The sequence below is a fragment of the Gossypium arboreum genome, chromosome 10 (assembly GCF_025698485.1).
Source record: "Gossypium arboreum isolate Shixiya-1 chromosome 10, ASM2569848v2, whole genome shotgun sequence".
NCBI lineage: Eukaryota > Viridiplantae > Streptophyta > Magnoliopsida > Malvales > Malvaceae > Gossypium > Gossypium arboreum.
The window spans coordinates 118,346,837-118,364,292 of record NC_069079.1 but is presented as its reverse complement, the minus strand read 5'-3'; the positions used below and the strand labels follow the sequence as shown (position 1 = coordinate 118,364,292).

The following is a 17,456-nucleotide window of genomic DNA, read 5'->3' as shown; positions in this document are numbered from 1 at the left end:
CATGTGGCACCTAAATCCACGTAGAAACCCTAAATCCTAAAAGCACACGGCCGTGTATCGGGGCACACGCCCGTATGGCCACCCTTGTGGTCAGGAAACCACTCTGAAAATTGACTGGAAGTCTTATTTTATGATTAATAAAATGACCCCTAATCAATTATTTCTGAATTACATCATATTAAGCCGATTCTATGCCATATAAAGCCAATACAAACTTCAATTGCTCACTACCAAATCACACAAAAAGAGTTGCGAATTTCAAAGTGATTCGATACTAACTTATATGGCACAAAACATACTCATTATGTCAAATTACCCAGAATCAATTCAGTATTCAAAACTAAAAAGAAAAGTTCAAAACCCACACCTGATTCGATGACGGAGGAGCGAAATTCTTCGAAACCTACCAACAAAACCGTTTCCCAAAAAAAAGAAACAAAAACCCCTAAAAAGAAAAAGCACGTCTAGCAAGTTCAAAAAATAATAAAATAAAATTAAAAATAATATAAACAAATTGTTATATATGAAACTTAAACAAAATTACTATTTAACAAAATAACATTATATAAAAATGTTTCTTGGAATGTGCGCACAAAGACTCAAACCCAAAACTTTGAGGTATACTAACACTCACTCAACCACCAGACCAACAAGCCCATTCTTACACTTAAATGTACAACTAAACACAATAGCACAATCTTCTCACTGACCCTAACCATAAAACTCAAAACTTCTAACCCCAAAATCTAGAGTGTTACACTGTGAATGAAAGAGAGACAGGATTGTGCATTATTACTAGAGACTCGAATGGTTTCGTTTTAAGAGGCAGAGGTATTTTTAAAGAAAGAGTTGTTAATTCGGAGTGGGCTGAATTGGATACGCTAATTAAAGTTATTAGTCTTGCCCAAAGTCTCAACCTCTCCAAAGTTAATTTTGAGATGGACTGTGTAAGTGTCGTTAATAGAGTCCAAAGGTTCGTGACAATATCACGGTTCTTGGGCACCAGATTAAGGAGATTTAGAACATGTGTGTTTCCTTCAGTGTGTTTGACATTAGATGGATCGATTGATGCTATAATAAAGTGGCTGATTTCTTTTGTAATTGGTCACTTAAAAATTGTTGTGATTTGAATTTTGATATGGATTATCCTGGTGATATCCATGACTATATAATTTTGGATACAAGTTAATTTGATTTCTGGCCATTATGGCCTTTTCTTTGTCAACAAAAAAGGACCAAATTTTGACAGCAAAAATGGATGAATCTTTTAACAGGAGGACCATATTTAACAAAAACTAGCGTATAAGAGCCTCCATGGTACTTTTACTCAATAAATAGATATCAAATAAAGGATGGTTGTACAAATTTAGGGTGGGGTTGGATGGGTTATGCATTTACCTACGGTTAGTGTAAAAACAATGGTGGCGGTGAGATTAAATACTGTAGCATAAGAAAAAAAGTACGCTAAACGCACGGCATCGCACCCCACTGCCCATCTAAACCCACCCTTAAACTTTGAAACTAGAAATATGAATAAAAAACTCTTGTAAAAAATAATATCTCTCAAAATAAACAAAAAAAATCATTCTATTTTTTAAAAATAAGTAATAAACTAATTTTAATTTCACATCACTTGTTTTTAAAAGAGATTTTTTTATTTTAAAAAGTTTTATTTTTTGTTAAGTTATCAAAATAGTTACTTTTGTTTATCTCAGGTTACATTTTAGTTATATATGTTTGAAATGTTACGTTTTAGTTACTGAGCCATTAATTACTACTAACGGTGTAAAGATAAGCTGACGTGACACATTAAATCATCATTTCACACAAAAATTTTAGGTTATTTTATACAATTGGTCTCCATATGTTTTCGTTTTGAGTAATTTTTTTCCTTTTATGTTCTTTTAACTTTTCTTTTCTTTTTCTTTATTTTCAATTCTTTTCTACTTATCCTTTTGTTTTCCTTCATTCTCTATTTCTTTTAACGTAGGTTTTTATGTTTCACATTTGTTAAAACTAGTTCCTATACTTTTATTTTTTTGAACAATTTAATTTTTTCGAGTGAGGCGAGCTTGTGGATTAGTTTTAACAAATGGAAAACATAGAAAAACTACATTAAAAGAAATAAAGAAGGGAGGAAAATAGAGGGAGAACATAAGAGAATATAAAAAATTAAAAGAACATAAAAGAAAAAAATTAAATTACTCAAAATAAGAAAATATGATGACCAATCTTATAATTTAACCTAAATTGATGATTTAACATGCCATGTCAGCTTACCATTACACCGTAATTAACAACTCGGTGAGTAAAATGTTACAACACGATAACATAAGTGATTAAAACATAATATTTTAAACATAAATAAATAAAATATAACCTAAAATAAACAAAAGTGATTATTTTAACAGTTTACCTTTTTACTCATTATTATTTATTTTATATCTAACTATTATAATACTTAATAAATAAAGTTTTATTTAATAAATTTTTGCCGCGTACGAGGTTGAGTTTTTTAAAGAGCAAAATTTTGTTGAAGTTAAAAAAATATTTAGGAGTTAGTACCCATTTTCCCCAATTTCTAGGGTTAGCCAAAAAAATTAACATTGTTTCGACCCAAGCATCGAGCGAAAGTTTTCGCCATCAATAAAAAAGAAGCTTATTCACTGAGACACAAACATTGAAGAACAAAGCAGAGCAGAGGCCCCTCCTTTTCTCCATTTTCTTCCAAAAATGCAACCGTAAGTTTCTTGCCCGAAATGGACATTTAATTTTATAACCCATTTCTTTTGATCAAAGATAACTCAATTTTTAGTTTCCCTCTTACATCTCAATTTCATAGTCCTTTTGGTTTCCCTCCCGCATTTTCAGTTCATTTCTCTGTCATTTTGTTAGTCTGCTCAGTTGCACTTCATTGATGCTTCCATCAGTTCTTTTGTAGAATTGAATTACTAGTTTTTTGTTTTTAAAGACTGATTTGGATGGGAATTGCATTGAGTGAGCTTCTAATCGATAACCATGCATTTAAACAGTTAGATTGACTGAATGGAGGAGGGTTTAACGTTGATTTAGTAGAAGGAAAAAAAATGCTGAATTGCATGTTGTATGAGATGAAAACATGGATGTGGGAGGGGGAAAAGGGGATAATGTCCGGGGAGTAAATATTGAGTCTAGTAAGGGTGGTGGTAGTAATTGGAATTTAATAGAAAATTCGACTGGAATAGATGTGGTTGTTAATCCGAATGATGATGGAGGTGCCGGAGGTAAGCCATGTGTGGGGATGGAATTTGAGTCGGAGGATGCAGGCAGGACATTTTACGATGGATATGCTAGGCGGTTAGGGTTTAGTACCCATGTTGGTCAGTTTACTCGTACTAAGCTCGATGGGCCAATTGTAACATGGGATTTCGCATGTTCAAGGGAGGTTTTGAAGAGGAAAAATGTTGAAAGTTGTAATGCAATGTTTAGGATCGAGAGAAAGGATGGAAAGAAGTGGGTTGCTACAAAGTTTGTGGAGGATCATAATCATTCGATGGTTAATCCTAGTAAGGTTCATTACCTTAGATCTCGTAGGCATTTTGCTGGAGCTACTAAAAATGTTCCCGAAACATCTGATGCCGCTACTGATGTTTGTGCTTTGGTGGATGGAAATCATGTTTCTTGTGAAGCCACTAGGATTGGGAATACCTCCTGTGTCGACCCTAATCACCTTGTAAGGAATATGGGGTCTGTAGGCTATGTTGGACTTCCTAGCCAAAGGAGAACACTGGGGAAAGATGCTCAAAATCTGCTGAATTATTTCAAGAAGATGCAGGCTGAAAACCCGGGCTTTTATTATGCAATACAGCTGGATGATGATAACCGAATGACTAATGTTTTCTGGGCCGATGCAAGATCAAGGGCAGCTTACAATCACTTTGGAGATGCAGTTATTTTTGACACAATGTATCGACCAAATCAGTATCAGATTCCGTTTGCTCCTTTCACAGGCATAAATCATCATGGCCAGATGGTGTTGTTTGGTTGTGCATTACTTCTGGATGAGTCTGAGTCTTCCTTTACTTGGCTATTCAGGACGTGGTTATCTGCAATGAACAATCGATCTCCCATTTCCATCACCACAGACCAAGACAGAGCAATACAAGCAGCAGTTTCTCAGGTCTTTCCTGAAACTCGCCACTGCATTTGCAAGTGGCACATCTTGAGGGAAGGTCAAGAAAGGTTGGCACATATCTACCTAGCCCATCCTTCCTTTTATGGTGAGATCTATGGCTGCATAAACTTTTCAGAGACGATTGAGGATTTTGAATCATCATGGACCACTCTCCTTGATAAGTACAACCTCCAGAAAAATGAGTGGCTTCTGGCAGTATATAATGCTCGTAAACAGTGGGCTCCAGTTTATTTTCGTGGTACTTTCTTTGCTAGTCTTTCTTCTAACCAAGGGGTTTGCTCTTTTTTTGATGGGTACATAAATCAGCAGACAACTATACCACGTTTTTTAAAACAGTACGAAAGGGCTCTGGAACGTTCTCTAGAGAGGGAAATAGAAGCAGATTGTGACACAATCTGCACCACACCGGTACTAAAAACACCATCACCTGTGGAACAGCAGGCAGCAAACCTCTACACGAAGAAAGTTTTCTCAAAGTTTCAGGAGGAACTAGTTGAAACTTTTGTGTATACAGCAAACAAGATTGAGGGAGATGGCATTGTTAGTAAATACAGGGTTGCAAAATATGAACATGATGATAAGGCATACTTTGTCATGCTGAATGTTTCTGAGATGAAAGCAAGTTGTACATGTCAGATGTTTGAATATTCTGGTATTCTATGTAGACATATATTGACAGTGTTCACAGTGACAAATGTTCTTACCCTTCCATCCCATTACATATTAAGGCGGTGGACCAAGAGTGCCAAATCTTGGGTTGGATTGGATGACAAAAATGCTGATCCTCAAGGTGTTGAGACTCTAACCGCCCGTTTCAATATCCTATGTCAGGAAGCCTTCAAATTGGCGGAAGAAGGTTCTGTTGTCCCTGAGACATATAGCGCAGCAATCAATGCTCTTAGAGATGCCGTAAAAAAGGTTGCATTTATAAAGAAGGATGTAGCTAAAGTCACCCCACCTAGATCTTATATTAATGGAAATAGTCATGAGGATGGTAGCAAAAAAACCACTTCTCCGGTCTCAGAAATGGTCCCATCTTTATGGCCATGGCAAGATGCAGTATCACCTCGCTTTAATCTTATTGATAGTGGAGCTCCACTTACTGACTTGAATCAACCTAGCATGGTCCCTGTATCTATTGATCGTGATACTGATCACGTTGATAGCACGGTATGTTTGGAAGAAGTTTATATCTATTTTATTAATATACATCATTTATGTATGTCACCAACTCATACACACATGTCTTGGATTTTTGTTGTATTCAGCATTAACCAACGTTTTTGTTAGTGAAAATACGTGAGAGTTCTATTACTGTTGGATGCAGGTGGTTCTCTCTTGTTTTAAGTCCATGACTTGGGCTATAGAAAATAAAAACGAAGTAGAAGCTTGTAAAGTAGCTGTTATAAACTTGAAGGTATGTTGGCATATACTCTCATTTCCATAATGATTTATGGCAATTAAACTATCTTGTTCTTATTTGTTTCTTTTAAGTTTCTCTTTATATATTCAAGATGAAAGTTATCTATCTCATATTAGATGCTCCTGCAACTGGTAGAATTAAAAGCTAACTTATCATAGTTAGTCTAATGCACGGAAATCCTTTTATACTCTTTGTGGTGCTTCCGAAATGACTATTCACTTTCTCAGATTTTCAGTCATGTTCCAAATTGTCAAAGTAAGCATCATGTAATCATACTTGAGTTGACTGTTTTCAATTGGTATAATCTTCTTTCACCTCTGTTGCAGCTGCATGACTATAGCAAGAACCCTTTGGGAGAGACTGAAGTGCAATTTAGGCTCACAAAGGTAACTCTGGAGCCTATGTTGCGATCAATGGCTTACATCAGTCAACAGCTCTCAACACCAGTCAATAGGGTTGCTGCTATAAATTTGAAGGTTTGAAATGTTGAACTTATATCCATCCATATCCTAGTTTTTTTTTTCTTTTTAAATTTCTAAGGAGTTGGTTTTTGGTGATGATTTTCTATTATATGAATTACCTTAGTGCTAGGATAATGGTGTTAGATGCTATTACGTCACAAATATTTTCAGCTAAGCTGACTAGTTAGTATATCTTATTTAATGAGTTTATCATGATATTCAATATTTCATCAAGTTATAGAGAGCATAGTATGCTGAATATCTGAACAGGGAAAGAGAAGCACCCTTTTAGCATACTAATTTGTGAACTGTCCTTTGACATTTTAATCTATAATTCCAACTTTTATTTTATAGAGTCCTTAAAAATTGTTTCTCTTTTTCAATTTTCAACCAAAGGTAATTGCAATTTAAGGTATTATTTAAGGGCAATTTGATGATTGGATTTTGCTTCTTCCCAAGAACCAAATTCCCAACTTTTGGGCATTACTTCTTAAGGTGAACAGTAACAATGAAAATAAACCTGATAAACACTAAGCATGTTCTTTGGTGTAAAATGAGTTTAAGTTGACTTAATACTCGAACTAGTTTTGTTTTGTTTTATTTTTTTGTCCCAGACTATGGATATTTCCTGCTTGCTTGAGGCTTTGCTTGGTACTAAGGATGAAAAAGAGTGAGGATGAAATTTTTGTCAATCAAATGGTTATCATTCATAACTACTTTCCTACTTTGTCACTTAACCAATAAGATTTGAACTTTTAATGTATTAATTTTATATTAAAGATCATACCATTAAGCTAAATACGTTTTTTATTAATTACAAACAACATTTAATATTTATCTAACAGTAAAAATAAATATTAAAAAGGGTTTTGATCAAACCGGCTGGCCTAACCATATGAATTAATTGGAAGAACTGAAAGTGTGACTGGTTTAACTTTTGGTCCAGTTTTTCAAACCTTGGTTAGCAATACTTTTATGATTTTGCCGATGTTCATTGAAAGTAGCTTCAAATGATAAACATCATGTGATTAGCATTACATTGAACCATAGTTGCATTGATGTGATAAATTTAGGAGTAAGATTTATGCTGCTGCTGCTGCTTGCTTTTAGGTTCTTATCTTTTGTTTTAGTTAAAGTCTAAATAGGCCAACTAGCTATTAGTGTAGTGACAAATGACTTGCACTGCTTGAGTTCTTATTAATGTCCCAAGTTCAAACTTGGACAATCCCTTCCCCTATCCCTGATGAAAGGAAAATCGAATTTTTGGACTTATTGCTTGTTTATTTGAATTTCTCAGCTCCAAGATACAAAGACAACTTCTGGGGAGAAAGAAGTAAAGTTCCAAGTGTCAAAAGATACTTTGGGTTCGATGTTGAGATCAATGGCCTATATTCGTGAACAACTTTGACAACTGTAAGCATTTTATTTCAACAGTTCTCTTTTATCATTTAAGGAACCGTAATTCAGTAAAATACCAACATGTAAGTGGCAACTTCCTACTCACAAGCTGGCAAACAGATTAATTTCTTAATGGTGAATCACTGTTAAAAGATTCTCTTTGTCGAAGTTCATTTTTGGTTCAGCCTAGCCCGAAAATGCAAAGTTCACTATTCACTTGATATTAAAAAATAAAAAATAAAATATTTATATATCTATACTTCTTACTATGTACAATGCCATTGGTTGAGATGGTGTCACTCATGAATTAGGTTCGAACTTAGTTGTGAATTTACCAAAACCATTTATTTTACTAAGAGACGATTACTATTTGGAGATATTTATGTTTTTTTATATTTTAATAAATCTAGAAAATTATATACATTTAATGAGGTTTGAACCCAAGAGCCCTTAAAATTTTGCTATCTACTTTACCATTTCAACCAAATTCATTTTTAGTTTTTATATCAATATTTAATAAATTTAGTACGTAAATGTTTTCACCCACATAGTAGGTGTGTTATAATATAATTTTTTGTTATCGAGTCAAGTTGGGAAAAGTTGACAAATTCAAAGATTTAAAAAAAAAAATTTGAGGCAAATAAAGTTAAGTTCGAGAGGAGAATTTAATTAAGCTTAGAGAAAGTAAAATGAATAGGAGATTAGTTGATATTAATTAAGCTTAAATAAAAATTATATTTGATAATTTGAGATCATAGAATTATTTGAAGAATATAATTTAAATATGTTAATATTTTATTTAAATAGCTTTTGAGTTTTATTTTTATTTTTAATTAATAGTAAAAGATTTCAATTCAAGTTCAAACTTGAGCTCAAGCATAAACAATAGAATTATGAATGTCTACGAATAAATCAATGTTTTATATTGTGTTGAGCTTCAAAGTTTTTAAAACCTGAGTTTATTTCCATTCAATTATATCCCTAAAAATATAATATGCAAATAAAAAGAAAAAAGTAATGAATACATCAAATATGATATAATTTGAGTAATAAAAAAACTACTATTATGTGAATATATTAAAGTTTATTATACATAAATTATTAATCATATTAAAATTTATATAAATGTACTATACATTACAATAAAAAAAAAAATCCGACACCGACATTCAAGTCAAATAACATAGTGTTTGGTAGGACAAAATGTTCACTGGGTTTTGGATTTGTAAATCAACTATTCAAGAGAAGACTACTGTCACATTCAAAGTTCAAGCAGATATTTATTCAAAAAAAGAAAAAGGTTCAAGCAGATATAACTTTGCAATCATGTTAACTTAGTTAAAAGCTATCCCTGATGAAGATGGTTAATAGATATCCATTGAGAATGACTAATTTGATATGATTTGATTCCGTGTTTCCTACTTGATAACCATGAAAAAAAGGGGGTCCTAATTGACAGTGATCATTCAAACATCATCTAAGAACATGATGAATTTTCATTGCATGGTGCAGTATTGCTTATCAAACTTCCCAAATCTTTCATAGAACTCGACATGAATCCAATTCAAGATAAAATGATTGACCAGAAGTTGATCAACAAGCATCGACCATCACAGGGTTAAAACATTGGACCATCATCATAGATATCTTTCATGATTGCTCCCACTGCTAGATGCAGATTCACCGAAAGGGGTGGAAGCACTCGATTTGCTCGAAATTGGTGGTGATGGTGGAAGCCTTTCATTAAACAGACTAAGGCTATTTGCAGATGTAGTCTCTATGGTGAAGACTGAATCATCTTCAAAGGGAGATTGTGACTGTGAATCATATGAGTTCTGGCTTACAGTATCCGATTGTGCAGGTGAGAAATCTTTGATGCCACAGAAGTTGTCGCAATCCGTTATGTAGTTTAAAGCAAAAACAACCTGCAATAATTATTGCTTAATAGTAGTAATCTGTTTTTTGTGGTTTTAGCTATTCTGATCTATGTTCAAAGAGGATAATAAAGTTTAATCTGTTAGTGCTACTTAGTTGTGAACCATGTTGCTCCGACTCTTCATTTGCTTAAGGGTACTACTTTTTAACTGCTATAATGTCTAGTTTGTCACTAACATGCAGGGTCTCATATCATGATTGATAACTAAGTTTATCAGCAACATGGATGCTAAATATGGTCCATGAATGGAATCCATGCAAAGGAGAAGTTTGGATTTAGGGGGATATCGATATCTGAAGTGCCATGAGTATGTAAATCATAATCGATGTTGCTCAGTTGTTGTAGCATTGAATCTTGATTTGGAACATTTCTTCAAAACTTACCTTATCCATTGATAATCTCTTCTGAGGATCCTTGGTGAGACACTTCTCGGCTACTCGAACCATCCAAAAGAGTTGATGAACATCATGCTTATCGAGGATCCTTTGGTCAATTAAATCTGGGTAGTTCCTGTCTTTCAGTAGTGGTCTTGCCTGCAAGAAGATAGAAAACTTCAATAATGGAAGATCTGACCTTTCTATGTGTTACTCATTTTCTTGGAGTTACACTTCAGCTGCTAGAGTTATTTAAAGCACTGCACAACTTAGCTATGTGATAGGTGGCCATAGTTCTCATTATCCGGATCCAGGTTAGTTTCAGATACGAGTATATATCTTTCATATAGTTAATAATTTATTCAGATATCAAGAGTTTTACCCATCCAACAAGGCTTTTCCCTCCAAGTCTTTTGTCTGTGGTCTTCATTCCAGTGATTAGCTGCAACAGCACAACTCCAAAGGAATAAACATCTGTCTTGGTTGACACTTTGCCACATTCAGCGTATTCTGGTGCCAAGTATCCTAAAGTTCCAACAACTCTTGTCATTGTCTCCGATGACTTATCTGAGTCTTCATGTTGAGTTCTTGCCAAGCCAAAATCTCCTAGCTGATATAGTGAACCGGGTATGAACTTTGGTGAGTTTGAGGTAAAAGAATGAATGTACTTGCAGAAAACATACATATATACATGTATAAATGTAGTTTGATCATTACCAATGGTTCAAATTCGTGGGTTACAAGGATGTTGTTCGGTCTCATGTCTCGATGGATGATGTTGTTGTCATGCAAATATTTCAAGCCCTTAGCAGTTCCGAGTGCGATCTTCACCCTCTTTTGCCAACTAAGAGGTCTTCTTGAGTGCTCTGCAATCAATTTAGCAAGAAACGAAATACATACATGCATACATCGATTAGATATTTCATTGCACAAAAACGGAGTAAAAAACCAAAGAGTTGTCTTGAATGAATCCTTACTCGATAAATGAAGGTCAAGTGAACCATTGCAGACATATTCATAGACAAGTAGCCTGTGGTTTCCTTCAGAGCAAGAACCAACCAGCATGACCAAGTTCTCATGTCTCGCTGTCCGAAGCACGTGAACTTCAGACTTGAATTCTTTCTCACCTTGGAGACTTGCATTGTACTTGTGTTGCTTTACTGCAATCTTCATTCCATTGATCTCTCCCCTATAGACGGATCCAAATCCACCTTCCGATAGGAAGTTTTTAGCACTGAACCCTTCAGTAGCAGCTTGGAGCTCTGCGTAAGTGAAGTCTCTCATCCATCCGATCTTAGGCCTTCGATTTTTGCATATCAAGCAAAGGGAGTTTTTGAATACTTGATCCCCCGGATTTCCCCCCATCCAATCATCGTTGTGGTTATGTTGCTTTGGATTTTCATCTGGACTCTGCAAGTCTTTCTGGTCTCCACTTTCGTTGATGGATAGCGGGGAATGTTCTCCTCCTGTTTCTGGTCCTGTAGTTGTACCGTATGCTTCATCATGGACATACATGGATGAGGATGAGGACTTCAGTTCATTATAACTCAGAACCGGTGCTCTGTTACCAGAAATACTCGAAGCTGAAGATGAACCTGAGATGGATTTCCTATTACTATGCGATTGAAGCTCTCCAATGCTTTCACCACCACGATCTGCAACAACAAATGACATGATTTCTTGACATGAACATAATATGTTTTACATATTGCATTCCAAATAACTTACTTTGAGGAGAATGCAGTCTTTGGGGGCCAATCGCTGGAATCATTTCGGCATACGGTATGTGACGTTGTGGCAGTTTGAAATTATCCTTTACATTTGGTCCTCTTAATTCTTCAGCATTGCAATCTTTCTTCAACCTTACTATATTACATGACAGATTCTCTACAAAGTACCGCTGGTCATTCTTCATATGCCTATCTCAAAAATAACACATATTTACGATGTACAATGTTAAAATCAGGGATAAAACTGGTAGGATATTTGCATTTTTGCAATAATCAAATTCGGATCTGCATAATTACTTAAAATCTGAGTCTGTTTATTATTAATATTAAATCTAAGTGTAATTATTTAAATCCAAATCCGCTAAAATCTTAATATAATAAGAAAAAAAAGTAATTTTTTTGATAAGTACTATTATCCAGATTCGAGTATAAAATAAATGAAAATTTTGAAAAGTATAATAAATTTGTTTATCTAAATCTATTATCCACAGAAGTAAGCGAATTCAGATAATGAAAATACGAGGATTACTATCCACGTCAACTTTGAATCTATTTTATATAGTAATTATAGTATCCAAATATTTTCCCAAAATGCAAGAAAGCATATCAAATATCCACGAGTATGTGAATCCATACTATCCATTGCTAATTTTCTGAGTTCATTAGCAGCAATCAAATACATACCTGTCAAGTACCAACCATGTTGCACCAAAACTTTTCACAGCTCTTGCAGCAACATCCTTGAATGGATAACCCGCTAACATCTTTACCTGGAATTCTATCTGGGAGAAAGAAACTCAAGATAATGTCAGTAATTTGATCATAAACAAGCCATATATACTACATTAAACATTTTAACAAACAAGAATAAGCAGCTTATTTGAATCATACTATTTATATATCGCATAATTGTGATTCAGTTTTGCAGTTCAGTTCAAGGAAGGCCACCATTTTCCTTTAGATGTCAATGGATGGAGTGCCTGCTTATTTTCTATCAGTACTTATTGTTCATCACTAGATGAATACGGTTAGGGCTATGGATGTAAACAAGTGACTTGTACTCGTAAATTACTCAAGTTCAACTTGAAGGAAAGATTCAAATTTGGTTGGGTCATTGTAGAGTCAAGCTCAAGTAACCTGAGCGAGCTGAATTCGAGTATCCTAATACTTAACTCACGTAGCCTAGTTAAAACTTTTAATTTTTAATTAGTAGTTTGAACTTGAGAACAAATATTTGAGCTTGAAGTCTAGAATGAGAATCAAGCTCCATTTTTACTTAATAAACGAGCTTAATCAAGCAAGTTCGAGCATTTCGATTTTTATTTTGAATCGAACTCAAACTTTGAAAACAAAACTCAAACAAACTTCAAGGTTCGAATTTTGAATTGAGCTCCATTCGAGAATACAACATAAGGCATGGTGTCTCACAGTCATAACTCATAACTTTAATGACATAGTTGCTCTGACTAGAATCATGAGTAAACTTCAGAAAATAAGTTCACATACACACACAAACACATATACAGACTATTGTCTCTAACAAAAGATCCTTTCATGGATAATTTTGTGTTATTTTATTAAAAAAAAATACCCCAATCCAAAAATAGAGTAGTTATGGATGTTGAGATTCAAATCTTCGACTAAAGAAGTTAATGCCATGAATCAGCTGTACTAAACCATGATCAAAGTTCATGATTTATGTAATTTATATCATTTTCTATTTTTAGAAAGAACTCTCTCATGATATCATCGTAAAGAGCTAGAAAGCTACTATACCTGCTCCTTTTCGTAGTGTGCGGATATTTTCACAAGCGCAGCATTCTTTTTGTACTGTTCTAACTTTTTCCCCATTTCTTCTACCGTGATCCTTCTGTTTGTTCCAAAAATTGAACTTGTATCCACCTTGGATTTAAACCCCACTGGCAAAATAACCCAAAAATAAATTAATGGAGATAGAGGAAACTAAAGGGCAGCTAGCAATGCATTGAATGTCATTCATCCAGAGTATTTCTTTGTCGGAAGAGCTGCAAATGTTAGGATTCGAGATTTATCGGATGCCATCTCTTATTTTCAAAAATGAACCAATCAAGTTAAATCCCGGATTCGTTTTCTAGTCCTTTTCAAGAAATAAAAAAAAATGCATGAATTGCTAGTGTGTTTTCTAGCTCCATTAAGATCACCAACTAGAATTATTATATTTTAGATGCTATCTTAAGCGAGGCATGAATTCTTATTGAGTAATTTCTATCTCCCAAGAAAGATAATGTACTAAGACTATTATCTATTGCATGGAATTCAAAAGGTGATTACATGAATCAACTGGATTAAACTCTAAATTATTGGTAAGTTAGAAACATGAAAGTCTAACGACTAACATACTAAGATTATTATCTATAAGATGCCTTAAATGAACCAATCTATATTAAACCCTGGGTTCATTTTTCTTGTCCTTTTTTCAAGAGAAAAAAGAAGCATGAATTCTTATTGAGTTTTTCTAGCTCCCATGAAAGACAACATATTCAGACTACCATGGGATACTACCTTTTCGAGAGTGGTTACAAGAACCAATAGGATTAAACGAGTTCACTTCGTTTGTCCTAAGAAAAAAAAAATGGAAGCATGAATTCTTACTGAGTTTTCCAGCTCCCATGAAAGAAAACGTACTAGGATTAATAACCTGGTGAAGAATTCCAAGGACCAAAAGCTTGTCTCCAGGCTTAAGTGATAAGCCAACGAGGGGCCATTTGATAATGCTTGGATTTAGCTCCTTCGACCCATCCAGGATCACCACCACTCTCTCAGCTTCTTTTGTCATGTTTTCTTTTTGTTTTGAAACCTTTTGCACAAACTATTTTTGCAAACAATAAATTCAAGCACAAAATTTATTCAGAAATATTCACAAGCACATGGTATGCATGTATCAAATCCAATGTTCTTTTTTTTTTTTCTCTGCAACAAAAACAAAGCTTTGATCATATAATGCTGGTTCAAATCTTATTTAAAATAACAAAAATTGTGAGAAAAAATAGAAACAAGTGTCCAAAATTTGAGTTGCTTCAATTTGAAGAAGATGGTTTTAAAGAAGAGTTGAGGTGATGAATCCAAGCGTATATTCTCGAAGGATATCCAAGCTATTGATGGCCCTGTGAGTTTCTTCCTGTTGTATTGACAATATATTATAGCCTTCGTTTTTTTTTTCCTGCTAATTATATTATTAATTCTTTGATAAAAACTATGGGTTTTTTTTATTTTCAATTTATAAATTACTAAATTTCAAGAGATTCAAATGTTCATAGATTAAATCAAAGCTTTCTTGTACTCTCCACGATCAAATTACTTTGTTTTTTTAAAATAAAACTTTGAGATTAGGACTTTTCTTTTAATAAATGTCAAAAATCAATTTAACCTAAAATTTTTAAGAAAATTAAATCAAAATTTTATTATTTTCCGTAATTCAATCAACTCTGAAGTTTTTTTTATAAAATAATATTAAAATATTAATTAATTAATTATAAAATGAGGTAAAAATTTAATTATGAAAATAAGGTGATTTCTACAATAATTTTAGGTTAGATTGAGTGAACTTGTTAAAAATTAAAAGAATTTTTTTTGAAAAAGTGGAAAAAGAAGCACTAGTGAATTTTAAAAAATCTGATAGAAAAAAAAGTTAGTTTTGGTTCCAACAATTAACAGTAGCCTTTTTTTTCCTCTGCATTTAATGTCTTAATGATTTTTCTTGTATTTAATATATTTTTGATGTTTTAATGTCTTTTCTTTACATTTATCTCTAAAATCATAAATTTTTATTTAATTAAGACGGTATCGTTCCAATTAAAAATAATATTTTTTAATTTTTCAACATTTTTGTTTGATTTTTTAAAAAAATCTGTGTCAAGTAATATTAAAATATACTGTTGTAAACATCCCATTTTCAAAATTATTTTGTTTTTCATCCTATTTTTATAATTAATTAATTTTTAATACTATTTTAAAATATAAAAAAACATATGTGGACGGGACATATTTGCAAATGGACAATGATGGGAATCGGAGTTGGTGAGACTTTGTCTGTCCCCAGCTGGACATGGACATGAACATGAACATGGACATGTTTGAAATTCCAACATGTGTGAAGCTGGTTCTGAAACTGTGTCGCAAATCCAATTATTTTAATATTTCGGCTTCAGTTTTTTACGGATTGACCAATACTTTTTTAAAATAATAGAAAGGTGGGTACCCTTTGTTTTGTATGCCCCAACATGAGCCACTCGCTTCGACTCGCTTCATCTAAGTAAAGCTCTTGCCTCTTTTAGGAGATTGATCGAAGGTGAAAGTATTCTCGAGTTCATTGTAATAATATTTAGATTATATATATTTTTTTCACTTAAAAGATAAGTAAATTAATTATTATATATTAGATAAATGAGTAAATTAGTTATTTTACTAAAAATTTTATTCATTTTTATTGTTAAAAATTGATAGTTATATGTTAGCATGAGGTACACGTGACACATTACGTGTTACTATCTGATTATTCTATCAGTCATGCCGGTTTTTAATTGCACAAATGGATGAGTTTTTTTAACATAAATGATCAATTTACACTTTGATTTGATATATAGAGACTAATTTGTCCATCTTTTAGTAGATGGAGTAAAATGTAATTTGACTCCTACTACAAGTGCCTTCATGATACTTTTACCAATTATCATATTCTATTTGTCACCGGATATTATCCATCTATTATTTAAACTCTTTACTAGGCTAATATTACGATTCGATTTGATGCTAACTCGATCGGAAAAATTACAAAATATCTTTTCATAATTAAAATAATTATATTATTATGAGGGTACCTTTGTCCTTTTAAGTTTTTAACAAAACTAATAAAAATAAAAAATAAAAATATTTGAACTCATGCCATAAATATACATAAAACCTCAACTTTACCACTACAACCAAAACTTCAATTTATTTAATTATTTTGTACATTTTAATATTATTGCACAAACATTTCCTCACACATTGTTAGTATCTATACATATGATCTAATATTTATATTTAAGTACTTTATTGAGCTAATGTCACTCTTAACCAGTCACTAATTCAATTTTTAAATTATAAAATATCATTCTTTTAAATTACAATTAATACTATTAATTAAAATAAAACAATTAAAAATAAAAATCCAAAGAGCAAACATGTGGTCAATAATATAAAAATACAAATTCATTATCACTTCATTTATAATTATTATTGAATATATTTTTAAAAATATTTTAATATAAAATATTTTCTTGGTGTGACAAAATTTAATATTATTTAAAGAAAAAATATTTAGTGTACTGTTAGTAAAGTTAAAAACTCCACAATGAGTGATGAAATGCTACTATGTGTCTTGAGGAATATTAAATTTAAAAAAAAATAAAACAAACACGTGTCATTTACTAAACCCTATTGGTGGAGTTAAAAAAACTCCATTGGGCAATGGATAGAATACTAACCCTTATTTAAGTATGTGATTGAGTTGACGTCACAAGTCAATCGAGCACCAACTTGATCGAGAAATTATAAAAATAACCTTTTAAATTTTAAAAGTTATATTATTATGAATGTATTTTTTGTATTTTCCTTATTTTAAAGGAAACTCAATAAAAATGTAAATGTTAAAAATTGAACTCATGCCACCAACATCTATAAAATCTTTTTTTTTACCACTTCAACCAAAACTTTATTTTGATATTTTTCTACATTTCAAATTTATTACATAAATTGTTTCACTCATATTGTTTATATATTTATTTATACTATTATTTAGACCTCAATCGTTGGTGTTGAACACTAACTCGTTAAGAAAATTACTAAAATAACCTTAAATATTTTAAATAAGTTATATTATTATTATCGTACTTTTATCTTTTTCCTATTCTTTTTAAAAAAAAGTCACAAAAGTTGAGATT

General features: G+C 32.4%; 1 protein-coding gene and 1 pseudogene across 6 annotated transcripts; one reads left to right on the top strand and one right to left on the bottom strand.

Moving 5' to 3' along the window:
- Window positions 1-2,499: 2,499 nt before the first annotated feature.
- LOC108450703 (protein FAR1-RELATED SEQUENCE 3-like) lies at window positions 2,500-11,799 on the top strand. 6 transcript variants are annotated; one of them, XR_008272031.1, is made up of 8 exons: window positions 2,500-2,741; window positions 3,033-5,344; window positions 5,502-5,591; window positions 5,924-6,073; window positions 7,356-7,471; window positions 8,969-9,317; window positions 9,575-10,080; window positions 10,202-11,799. XR_008272031.1 is itself a non-coding variant. In XM_017748456.2 (6 exons), exons 2-5 carry the CDS (start codon window positions 3,119-3,121, stop codon window positions 7,464-7,466), a joined length of 2,577 nt encoding a protein of 858 aa, XP_017603945.1. In that variant the 5' UTR covers window positions 2,500-2,741; window positions 3,033-3,118; the 3' UTR covers window positions 7,467-7,471; window positions 8,969-11,799. The 6 variants fall into 6 exon arrangements, 4 of the variants coding, with proteins under 4 accessions (XP_017603945.1, XP_052875848.1, XP_052875849.1 ...); XR_008272030.1 differs by having other exon boundaries at window positions 9,575-11,799; XM_017748456.2 differs by having other exon boundaries at window positions 8,969-11,799.
- Window positions 8,540-14,956, bottom strand: LOC108450724 (proline-rich receptor-like protein kinase PERK3; annotated as a pseudogene).
- Window positions 14,957-17,456: the final 2,500 nt, after the last annotated feature.

Bases quoted from the DNA above. Each gene is read 5' to 3' on its own strand.
- LOC108450703 (XM_017748456.2), top strand. From the start codon at position 3,119: ATGGATGTGGGAGGGGGAAAAGGGGATAATGTCCGGGGAGTAAATATT. The intron at 5,345-5,501 runs GTATGTTTGGAA...TGTTGGATGCAG, and splicing joins CTGATCACGTTGATAGCACG to GTGGTTCTCTCTTGTTTTAA. The intron at 6,074-7,355 runs GTTTGAAATGTT...TGAATTTCTCAG, and splicing joins TTGCTGCTATAAATTTGAAG to CTCCAAGATACAAAGACAAC.